General features: G+C 37.4%; 1 protein-coding gene across 2 annotated transcripts; it reads right to left on the bottom strand.

The window, feature by feature from the left end:
• Window positions 1-735: 735 nt before the first annotated feature.
• On the bottom strand, window positions 736-6,271 carry LOC588266 (nuclear receptor-binding factor 2). Of its 2 annotated transcripts, XM_787959.5 has the most exons (3): window positions 6,183-6,271; window positions 2,622-2,706; window positions 736-2,016 (listed from the first exon to the last, which is right to left on the bottom strand). In XM_787959.5, the coding sequence occupies exons 1-3, from the start codon at window positions 6,237-6,239 to the stop codon at window positions 1,103-1,105; spliced, it is 1,056 nt and encodes a 351-aa protein (XP_793052.3). In that variant the 5' UTR covers window positions 6,240-6,271; the 3' UTR covers window positions 736-1,102. The 2 variants fall into 2 exon arrangements, with proteins under 2 accessions (XP_793052.3, XP_030841351.1); XM_030985491.1 differs by lacking the exon at window positions 2,622-2,706 and having other exon boundaries at window positions 6,183-6,262.
• Window positions 6,272-12,152: the final 5,881 nt, after the last annotated feature.

Raw genomic sequence — 12,152 nt, 5'->3', positions numbered from 1 at the left:
CATTGTGTCACCTTCAACTATGAAGTCCTTCAAGTGATGGGCATCCAGGTACACTGTACATGTACAATGTCATGTAATTGAATAAAAAGAAGTCTTTTATGTATATATACAGGGATCCTAAAGAGTCTTACATGTACCTTATGGCTGATGATTGGTGTATCATATTTGGCAATTTCAATACTGGACAGATGAGAAAGGAACTAATAATAAAAGAGGAAATATGTAAGAACACATTGAATGAAAGATTATTAAAGTATTGGCAAGATGAGAAAATACTACACATACATATATTGCACGCCTAATTATCTATAATAGTAAATCAATACATCTGTGAGTTGCTGAATACATGTATTTTATACAGTGTGTCCAAGAAAAAAAGGAAAACAAAAACATTCTTTGTCATAGAATTTTTTTGCCATGAACGCAATCTGGTTTCGTTTTTTCTTCTTCTGGGACACACTATACAATGTTTATGCAAAAAACGACTTGCGCCGAAGTTGCTTATGTGATGTTTAAATAAAACAATTGGGATTTGGGTATTAAATCGGTGTTTGCAGGTCCAAATAACATCCCTTACAAAATCAATCAATGCACACATATCAAATATCAACTAACATGTGTGCGCGTGTCAGTGTGCGTGTGTGACTTTGCTTCTACAAAAAGCATATGCCATGCATTTCATTTAATACATTCATTTCATTCTCTCACTCCGCTAATCCAACATAATACGTAAGCATCACTTTGGCGCAAGTCGATTTTTGCACTCTCACAAAAGTCTGAACCAAGACATACATGTACAAAACTGAATTATGATCAGGAATATCACATAACTGATACATTGTATTTTGGCACTTCATAAGGATCACTTTCCCCTAAAAAAATGGTTGCTACACTTTTCTAGATTATGATAATTGACCATGGCCCCCTTCAATCCCCTTGAATATATTTTTATTCAGATGTAATCCATATTTTTCGTTACCCCAGCGCAAGATACAGTATTTCAGTCATGAAAATCAATGCATTACATACAGTATGAAAGAAAAGAAATTTGAAAATATTAAAAATCCTGTAAGATAAAAATGATGTGAAATGAATAAATGCATCACTGATCATTAAAGTTTGGCATTTCTAATGGGGCAAGAGCAGGAGGGGTTTGAGGAATGACTATCATTGCTGTTGAACTTGACTCGGACACTTTGTTATCAGAGGGTGCTAGTAAGCTGAAAGGAACGCTAAATCCGTTGCCAAAGTCTGTTGGAGGGCGGACAGACTGCTGAACTCTTCTCTGTTGGCTTTTCTGTGATTCAAGCTCCTGCTGGAGTTCTTTGACCTCATTCTTCAAGTGGTCGTTCTCGCGTTGACAGTGCTCCATCTGCTCCAGCAGGTTCACCACATGCTTCCTCATCTCCAGGGTCTTCATCGCAAGCTCCTCTAACAGCACTTTGTCATCCACCTCCCTCTTCCTCCACACTTGCTGCAGCTGCTGGTGAGGCGCTTGCGCTTCCCGGCCTGGCTTGGAGACATAACCAGTACCCAGATCCCTCAGGGCTTGGAGTACCATCGTGGGTCGGTAGTAGGTCCTCATCTCGTTCTTATCAAGCTCGTTGAACTCATTAAGACACTGCAGCAGAGAATCTGCGTCTTCCGAAGCCAATGACGGGAGAGACTCAAAGCTGTTCGTTCGTCCTCTTCCTTCCTCTTCAGTCGCCGCTGCAACTCCTGGAATCCTGGATGACACCGGCTCTATGCTCTTTAAGCAAACTTCATCGTCACTCTCCTGCCCTCCATCAACATCATCGTCTTTCTCCTCATTCACCCCATTTGCCTCTCCTGTAACTCCATTCTCCTGAGGCTGTGGTACTTCGAGTTGAAGGCTTTCTAGATTGATTTTCTTTGCATCAAGTTGTCTCCGCTTGTTGACAAGATTTGGCATCTTGTCGTAGTTTTCTTTCTGGAGTCTCAGGGAATGGAGGGCAACCGCATCTTTCGTTTTCTCCATGGCTTGCACAATATACTCTGTAAAAAGAAAAGAGAAAAAAAGAGTCCAATGTCATGCCTTGAAGAAATATAGATTTGATCTTTCAATGACCAAGATGACATAAAAATGAATCAACACTGAACAGAAATTAAAATCTAAGGTAAGTTCATGAACAAGATCACCACACACATTTTAATTCATGATACATGTACAGATCCATTGTAAATATGGGCAAATAATGGAGGATTGAAGCTAATTTCAATAAATATGCTACACGAAATAGGAAGAAGAAAATTTATCTATAGATGGTAGGGCTTAAATTCACAAAGGTGGTTTAATTGAATCCATCCCATGGTCTAAAACTCCAACATGGACTTAAATAAGCGTATACTGTATAACTGTAGGATGGTACGCATATTGTTGTTCATTGGACTCTAGAACAAGCTATTAAAGCTTATGGAGATTTAATCCTTGGATTGAGATAAATCTCGTTTGCGAATTTGGGCCTAAGGATTCTAAGGAGTCTACAAGAAGAAAAGAAAAAGAAAAAAGGAATCTTCACAAGGAAAAATGCCATCTAAAAGTTGAAAAAATGGCATTACCACCAAGTTTTAAATCATAGAATACATCTAATATTCTATACCTGATGCATTTTTGTAGCACTGTAGAGCTGCATCGTGAATTCCATTGTTCATCATTCTCTCTGCCTTTCGCTCACACTGATGAGCCTATGATAAAGACAATTTAAAAAGTGAATAATTGTCACTTAATCTATAAACAAAAAAGTGCATGGGAGAACAGAATTATGTTAAGAAAAGCTTTGTTAAAATTGACCACAATGCATGAAAAATAATGGGTAAATTTTACTTACACTGTACAATGTAGTCCAATGTAGAAATATAAACATTTGTCATACTTAAAGGGATAGTTGAGTTCTGTTTTCAGACCGCAAATGCCTCCAAAGTGCATGGTTATTGCTCTTATTCTTATCTATGACATTTATAGTGCCCTTTTAGTGGTAATCTTAGATCCCAAAATGTGAGAAATTTAGCCAATACGATCCCACCAATTCAGCTCAACTTTAAAAAAAACATGGTGACCGTTAATTAATTATTTAATTAAAAATAACAATACATGTACATGAGCCGGCTAATTGTAGGTAATATAAGCAACACGAAAATTTCAACAAAAAAGCCAACATCGGCATTGGCTGAAATATGACGTAAAAGGCATTATTTCGTTTTTTCAACGTTTTTTTTTTTTAATTTTTCAAAATATCTAATATTTGTGGTGGTACACAAGTATTAGAAATCGTTATATTTCAGCCGTCTCTGAACCGATTTTGATCAAACAAAGATGATTTTGACATTTAAATATTATGTTCTTTCAAATTTGACACTCAGTTTTTCATTATCTCACAAAAAAAATTAATTTGTGTAGCGCCTTCTGCAATAGAACTCAACTATCCCTTTAATAAGGGGAATAGCCCATCCATATGTTAATGCAGAATACTATATTTTCCAATTGCTTTGAAAACAAAAATCAGATTTAAATTGAGCAGAAAGTTATGAAGTTTTGAAGATCTCTGCACTAATTTTCTTTTAGTCTATATGGCAAATCTGCAAGTTCCTTTACAGGCAATCCTTCAATTATTTTTTGTATATTTTTTTTTTTTTCAAGTAGATCTAACACAAATTTTTGTAAGGGATCACCTGATCATTAGACCAAGTAATGTAATATTTTGATTTTTTTTGGATTTTTTTTTAGATAAAATGACTATTTTTGTCCAGTTTGAGAATCAATAGAGGGCATCTTTGTACATAAACTTTAAACGTGTTTCTGACTGGGTAAAAAAAAAATCCATCAGCAATGATCAGGTGCAAAATTAAATAAAGTTCACATATGTTCACAGCCTTTTTATATCTTTTTAATGTTTTTTGTTTTGTATATTCATTAATATATAAATATTGATCCTCTCCTCTTGCATTCGAGCACTTTCTACTGTAGTCTGTTCTACATAATGGGACTATCTTGACAATACTGCCTTGGTCTTTTAAGGTACCCTTGCCTTGATTCTATTCATAATTATTTGCATCTGCTCTTTTAATTTATTTCTGTTTTAATCAGATTGTAAAGCCAGGAATGATGTGTCCGGTGTCCCGGTGTCCGGATGCTTAGCAAAAGTTACAGATAAATTTTTGCAAAAATTAATCTGTAACTTTTGCCTAGGCCTATAGCACTAACGTTCATGAAATGTTGTTGTTTATAAGTAGGGAGGCCAATGCCCAAATCTAACTTTTTAATTACTAATTTGTTTATACTAAAACTAAGATTAAAAGAAAGCATTTACTTTCACTAAGAAAATCCACCCATCTGCCGACTCCATAGGTTCCATCAAATAGGAGATATCCAGCTGGTTTGTAGCCATTTCCTTCTACGCCTTTCCGTACGTAAGAGCCTTGAAACAATTATATTTCATGTCGCAAAGTTACGTTCATAATTAGACAGGCCCGAGGGACAAAGTTCATGATGAAGTTTAAAACTTCGCGCGAAAGTGCAATCACTCAACAGCGGCTAGCCTTGAATCGGTCGCACACGTACACACCTTCTTAGTTGATCCCTCCACCGACACAGGCAAGCCCCGATGCAGGCTGAAGTCCAGCCATCAATGTGCGAACGATTACATCTTCTACTACTACGAGCCGAAGACGATGGTTCAAAAAAGGAAAGAAATATATATAATTCATTGATATTTACCTTAGATGTGTATTCCAATAATTTGATTTCCTCATGAGTATTCCTTATTATCAACGATCGAGAAGTTACGAGGTCCAATTAAAATCCATCTTGCAGCGAACACAATCATAGCGCACATCCATGCATGCAACGTACGTGTACTAATATTTCTCTCTCTCTCTCTCTCTCTCTCCCTTTCGCTATACGTAACATACACACTCACTAACCATGTATCATACAACACACACCTTCAAATCATGGCTTTCATTTCAATTCTCAATTGGAGTATAGACTGCTCACGTAGACTTTTTTTTTTACTGAAATATCTTTTTTTAACACTTCTCATACATTACTGCACGACACTCGTATCTAGTGCTGTGAGAATAAGGTACTAGGGTCTATAAATAAGACTACGCTTTGGGCACGATCTGACCGGAGCTCAGATTATGTCGCAATACCCTTTATTTTTGGCGCGAACAATGACGTCACTGTTCACTGTTTGCCTTCTCATTTTGAGATGGATGTAGCTATAGGGCTCAAACCAACGCAAGATTGACAGAAACATCGTACTCTATCTACTTTCGAATGTTCAGTTTGTAAAAATCTGTATTTAAAAAGATATAATCTTTTTTCTTTATATTTTCTAGTTGTTAGAAGTGGCAATTGTGAACATCTGAAATGTTGATCTCTATCAAAAGTTCTTTACTCAAAACGGATCCCATATTTTTAGGGTCTACCTTCTGCCAATGAGAAGGTTTTTAGTGAGCAAACCTCTACGCCCTCTAGGATTTTCTTAGTCAGTGGTGCGAGTGCGTCAAGGTCGTCTGCAACCACAATTATTGGATTAAAAAACGTCAAAATCTGCAAGATTGTCAACAAATGGTGAAAGACTGTTACAGATCCGTGATTATAGGTATGTTGTGAAATGTATAATTGTATTTTCTTTTCATATTTTCTTCAATTTTTATTTTTACATCATTTTTTTCCCTTTGCTAATTTTTTGAAGTGGGCGACGAGCGCACAAATCGTAGGTGTAGAAGCCTTACGCCCGGGCATTGGCCTCCCTATTATAAGACTAAACCTCTTCAAAAAACTGTCCGGAAACACCATCTTGCCTTTAATTAAATCCAATCAAAGTTACTGAATAAATTGAACGTGAACATGAACGTAGAATTAAATCACATCAACAGAATCTTGTTCCCAAACTTCTTGTACTTAGCTGCGCATTTGGTCTTTTGCCCTTTGCCTACCTTCGCTTTGCATTTGCCCACCGAAGAGGTAAATCTGCTCGTCACATTACACAAATATTTACGTGTGGGACCGGCAGCTGGCAGGTTTCGCGATCCTCTCAATAAAAATAAACTGAAGTCAGAACGACATCACGACACCATTATTACTACAATAGTTTAAAATCGTGTGGCCACTTCGACTCATGTTATGTTTTATTTATTTTTGTCTTAATACTCACTCTATTGAGCGGGGAATCTGGATCCATCGGCATGGTTATTTTAGTCTTCGGATGCATGTTTCGATCATGATCATATCAGGGTTCCGAATTTCTTGTTATTGTTATTGTTTTTACAGTGCAGACGCGCATGCGCATACCACGTGTACAAGCTGCATACATGCACTCTCGATCTCAATGCTCATATTCTGCTCTCTTCATTCTCCGCAGTCATCTACTCCATCGAACATCGACTCTTCATCTCGACATCAGAAATATTATTCGTTCGTTAGAAGTTTCTTTAAAGTTTTTGTTTTACTGTTTATTGTAAATATACAAACTGTATTTACCGAGTTAATAAACAAGCACTAGTAAACAGACATGAATGGAAGTGTCCAAAAGGGAGGTAATTACAGGGGGCTAAACTTGACTAGCTCGATCTTGCTCCATTTTTACAAAAAATATAGGGCCTATTTAGTACCAAGTTATGCTGATTGAAAATTTGAATTGAAATTTAAAATTGTTGGTATTATATGACATGAATTAATTAATGAGCTTGTATCCCGGGCTCACATCTCTGAAGTAACAATGTTCGAATAGCTTTAGTAACTATCCCAGTGCTTAAACCACAAGAAAAAAAGACAATACACTATACACAATGACTATAATAGCGCGATTTTAAGTAAATTACGAAATATAAACATGACATTTTTGGCCTGCGACTCAGCCGAACATTGGACAGTTTCGCATTTTTCAAACATCCTCTTTTTTTGACATTTCTGATCCTCAGTGGTATATGATTATGATAACGTGCCCCCTCCCAATACGTGTATACAGGGGCGGCTACAAGACCTTGATGCAATGGTGGAGTGGTCTCAGAAATGGGGCATGAAATTCAACCCCAAAAGTGTGAATCAATGCGTGTCACTAGGAAGAAGAAACCTGGTAAATCCATAACCTCCTTGGTGTCACCCTGGAAGAATGTAAGCAGACAAAGTACCTTGGTGTTGTGATCCAGAACGACCTCCGATGGAATGGCCAAACTCACCTCGCAGCGGCAACAACGAAAGCAATAGGGGTATTCAGTTTTCTGAGACGCAACTTTCATCACTGCTCAACTTCCATAAAGGAGAAACTCTACCTCACCCTCGTTAGGTCACACTTAGATTACGCAGTTGCTGCTTGGGACCCATACACAGCTAAAAACATTTCTTCTATCGACCGAGTCCAGAGGCAGGCAGTCCGTTTTGTCACAAGCACTTATCAGAGAGAAGCAAGCGTCACCCACCTTCTAAATGCTCTTAAGTGGAACTCTCCAAGACAGACGCGAAGCTCACCGTCTAATCTGTTTTCACAAAATGTTACATGGCTAGCTGGACATAGATGCCCCCCCCCCCCTCCCCACACAAAAAAATGTCTGACAAGCGCAACGGTGTTTCCAATTGAGTCGTATTTTTGTAAAGTACAATTGGGGTACCTAGTACTTGTAATGGAAACGAGATCCACGAGACATGAATGTTAATTATGCAGTTAGTGAAGAAGCCTGATTCAGAGCATGGTTTGGGGAAGGGGGTTACAATTTCGAAGAAAAGAAATATGCTTAACCCCCCCCCCCCCCCTCTCACCACACACACGCACACACAACATACAAAAGAAAAATAATGTCATTATTTCAGATTGCATTTGGGGTCTCAGAAAGTGTTTGATTGGTTTTTGAAGGGGGAACAAAAGTCGATTGTTCCAATTGTTCCCCTCCCATATTATATCCACCAGTAAATTTGATTCTGAAATGGGGAAATTTGTTTGTTTGTTTTATTTCCGAAAATTATCATTAAAAAAAATAACACAATATAACAAAATCAAAGACTTATATAACACTAATAGAATGATAAAACGGTTGGATAGTCCATTTCAAAGCCATTAACCTGATGGCTCTGTTCTTCCATGGAGTCCATAAAGTACTGATAAAGTACCTCACTACAACAAACAAAATGGGTGTAGACAAAACGACATTGGACTACATGTAGTTGAATAGTAGAGTAAAAGCAATCTGAAAACTGCTGGACTTATATTAGAGTAAATTACATTGACCGAAATGTTTAGCACCAAATCCATGTCGGCCCGGGTAATTTAACAAATTCCCTGAAGATTCTCTACATTTTACACGATAAGTTGTCTGGAATCAGGATGGTATTCGTCAAGGCATATACCCCTTACTTCAGAAAAATATTATGGAATTAAAAAAAATCCCTATGATATTGACGGCAACTCAGGAGATAGGCACCCCATCATTGTCCCAAATCTCGCCATTTTTCCACGTCGCCCCCTAAAAAGCTCGTTAAAGAGGTGACGAAAACAATTACAAGGTGTCGTTGGAATTTGCCCCTCCGACGGAGCCATGCGGACACGATCTGGTTGATTAAATCTCTTTGAGCATGTTACGAGTGAAATTTAAGGTGAATAGATTTCCGTCTTTATGCCTGATATATCACCAAACGATGTTTTCGATAACACTAAATGCAATTCTTTACACTGAATAAGACATACAACGTGCGAAAAAGGATATTGAAAAGCGGACATTAATTTTACGCCACATTAATCCGATAATCCCACTTCCTCAATGATTATATCTCGTTATTACAGCGTTGGTTAAAAACAAAAATAACCTCAAGTTTCTTAAAGATTACACGTGATAGACAATCCTAATTATAGGATGCCGTTCTCTTTGATTTAAGCATTTATATAGGTGGATTATGTTTAGAGATAGTCGAAGAATAAAATATTCCCCTTCATCTCGTAAGATTTATCAAAGCCAAATTATTTAGATAAAAAGAATCTGTTTTCCGAGGAGGGGAGGGGGGGGGGTGCTTTTCATCTCCAAACATGGCATTTACAAAATAACAAACGAGTTTGTGGGGGGGGGATTCACGCGAACCCTCAGAAGCCCTACATCTATGACCCTGAATTCTCTGTACATCATATTTCGTTTTTTGCTAATTCATTTCAATTTTGCTATGTTCATTGTTTTTTATTACGAAGAAATGTTCCCGATGCATTTTCTTAAAGTGTCTGATACGATGTAAGATTTTTTTTTTTTAGTCGAAAACTAATTCAATCAAATCAATAATGATAATGATCATTTCAAGGTGTACTTAAAATGTTCTGTAGAATCTGATTTTATGTGCTATTTTCCATTTTTTAGGTGGCTGAGCACGAATTCACCTGTTGCCATTTTTTTTGTAAATGACGTCTTTGGTATTTGACATGGTAACGAATCTTTTTCTTTAAAATGACAAATATTTTTCATCAAACTACCAGAAATATAATGTAAGAGGCTATTCCCAGCTACCCGTTTTATTAAAGTCAAATGAAATTCATACATCGGCGATGGTATTCAGAAGTATAGAAATACGTCATAATGAGTACTTGTAAGGGCACTCGATCATCAGGTAGTGAGATATTTGTTTGTGTTAAGGAATAGTATCGTCATTATCCTTTAAACAATACAACATATTGACGTGTAATCTTGTTTTTCTTTCTCTTTCTTGTTATTGTTGTTACGGTTGTTGTTTTTCTTCTTCTTCTTCTGCTTATGGCACTCGTCAGCTGGTAAGATGATTGTTTGTGTTATGGAATGATATCGTCATGGTACTTTAAACGATACGACATAATTATTGACGTGTAATCTTGTTTTGCTTTCTCTTTCTTGTTATTGTTGTTACGGTTATTTGTTTTTTTTTCTTCTTCTTCTGCTTATGGCACTCGTCAGCTGGTAAGATGATTGTTTGTGTTTTGGAATGCTATCGTCATGGTACTTTAAACGATACGACATAATTATTGACGTGTAATCGTGTTTTTCTTTCTCTTTCTTGTCATTGTCGTTGTTGTTATTGTTCTTTTTCTCCTTCTTCTTTTACTTTTTATTATCCCTATTATTTTTCTTCTATCTATTCTTCTTCTTATCCTTTTCCTCCTCACTCTTTTTTCTTTTTCGTCTTTTTCTTCTTTTTCATCATCTTCTTCTTCTCCTCTCCTTCCTCCTCCTATTTTTCTTCTTCTTCTTCGTCTTCTTCTTTCTCTTCTTCATTACAACTGAATTTCGAAGGTTTAGGCAACTCTTCTATCTATTAATGCATTTATCTATAGTCTAACATTTACACAGCTGAAACTTGAACAGCAAAAACTGTTTTTCATCACGGTCCAGAACGAAAAAATGTAAACATTGAAGAAAAAAACAGTTTGAATAAAAAATAATAAATGAATTTATTTCCAGATAATATGTCCTAATCTGTTTTTTTCGTCGTCCTTATTGTTGTTGTTATTTTGTTCTTAGGAGGTTGTTGCTGTAGTTATTGCTGATGCTGTTGTTTATTTTCTATACTTTAAAATGGTTCTTCTGATCGACTTCGGGGATTGAATGCTATAAATTCGTTTGACATGTCTGAGCGAATGGTTGTGTGTGTTGTGGGGGGGGGGGGGGGGTGGTAAACTTAGGGCAAACGATGATTTGATGCTTTTGGAGAGGGGTTACATGTATCTGTATAATTACCCCATCCTCTTGCTCTGTTAAAGCAAAACATGAAGAAGAAAAAATATCCAGGTTGAATTTGGTTTACTCACGCAGTTTGAATGAATATAATAAAAGCGGTTTGGTTTTCCCTTTTCATTAAAAATGTAGAAATATACCTGTCGATTTCTATGTTAAAAACGTTATTACAAAATAGACTTACCTTTTAAAGGTTGTTGTTGTGGTCAGGGGCGTCGCTAGATCTTTTTCAGTGGGGGGGTGTAGAGGCCAACGATTACCGACAAAACTAGCCACCAATTACCGACAAAATTAAATGTCCAATATCTACAAATTCAACCCTATAAACCTGGCGCCGAAGGCTAAATTGTTTTTCCTATGGACTATCTATAGTACTTGCATATGCGCAAAATGGTCATTTTCCTCGACGACATAAATATACGAATTATTTCTTCAATTTAGTCAGCATCATAGCTATCTATTTTAATGCAGGCGCGGAGCTAGGATCTTATTTTAGGGAGGGGCGGTAGTGAGCAAGAGAATCACTTAAAAAGCGCGCTCATTAGGGGGATGTGGGTGTGGCCTCCCGCGCGAAGCGCGGAAGCTCAGACGTTTACTTAAATTATTAGGAAAAGAAGACGATTAATTGTACCGTTTTCGACTGTTAATCCTTGGCTGAATGAAGTTCCCCCCTCCCGCGCTGAAAGCTTTGACCTTTCAATAAATTATTATAAAAAAGAAGACGATTTGCTCTACCGTTGTCGACTGTTTATCCTTGTCTGTATTCAGTTCCCCCCCCCCCCTCCCGCGCAAAGCGCGGAAGCTTTGACGTTTCATTAAATTATGAGAAAAAGCAGACGATTCGGTGTACTGTTCTCGACTCTTAATCCTTGTCTGAATTCAGTTTCTCCCCCTCCCGCGCGAAGCGCGGAAGCTTTGGCGTTTCGTAAAATGATGAGAAAAAACAGACGATTCGATGTATTGTTCTCGACTCTTAATAAGCCCTATTCATCTGAATTCAGTTCCCCCCTCTCGCGCAAAGCGCGAAAGCTTTGACGTTTCCTTATATTATGAGAGAAAGATCACGATTCGTTGTACCGTTTTCGACTCTTAATAAGCCCTATTCATCTGAATTCAGTTCCCCCCTCTCGCGCAAAGCGCGAAAACTTTGACGTTTCCTCATATTATTAGAGAAAGATCACGATTCGTTGTACCGTTTTCGACTCTAAATAAACCCAATCATCTGAATTCAGTTTCCCCCTCTCGCGCAAAGCGCGAAAGCTTTGACGTTTCCTCATATTATTAGAGAAAGATCACGATTCGTTGTACCGTTTTCGACTCTAAATAAGCCCAATCATCTGAATTCAGTTTTCCCCTCTCGCGCGAAGCGCGAAAGCTTTGACGTTTCCTCATATTATTAGAGAAAGATCACGATTCGTTGTACCGTTTTCGACTCTTAATAAGCCCTA

The sequence above is a fragment of the Strongylocentrotus purpuratus genome, unplaced genomic scaffold (assembly GCF_000002235.5).
Source record: "Strongylocentrotus purpuratus isolate Spur 01 unplaced genomic scaffold, Spur_5.0 spur5_scaffold_15, whole genome shotgun sequence".
Classification (NCBI taxonomy): Eukaryota; Metazoa; Echinodermata; class Echinoidea; order Camarodonta; family Strongylocentrotidae; genus Strongylocentrotus; species Strongylocentrotus purpuratus.
Note: the sequence above shows the minus strand (reverse complement) of the source record. Positions and strands in the feature narration are given on the sequence as shown.

What these genes read in the sequence shown, in the direction of transcription:
- LOC588266 (XM_787959.5), bottom strand. Translation starts at nt 6,239, where the DNA reads ATGCATCCGAAGACTAAAATAACCATGCCGATGGATCCAGATTCCCCG. An exon ending in CAGATTCCCCGCTCAATAGA is followed by an intron (nt 2,707 to 6,182) that starts GTGAGTATTAAG and finishes TCTTTATCATAG; the next exon opens with GCTCATCAGTGTGAGCGAAA. An exon ending in GTGCTACAAAAATGCATCAG is followed by an intron (nt 2,017 to 2,621) that starts GTATAGAATATT and finishes TTCTTTTTACAG; the next exon opens with AGTATATTGTGCAAGCCATG.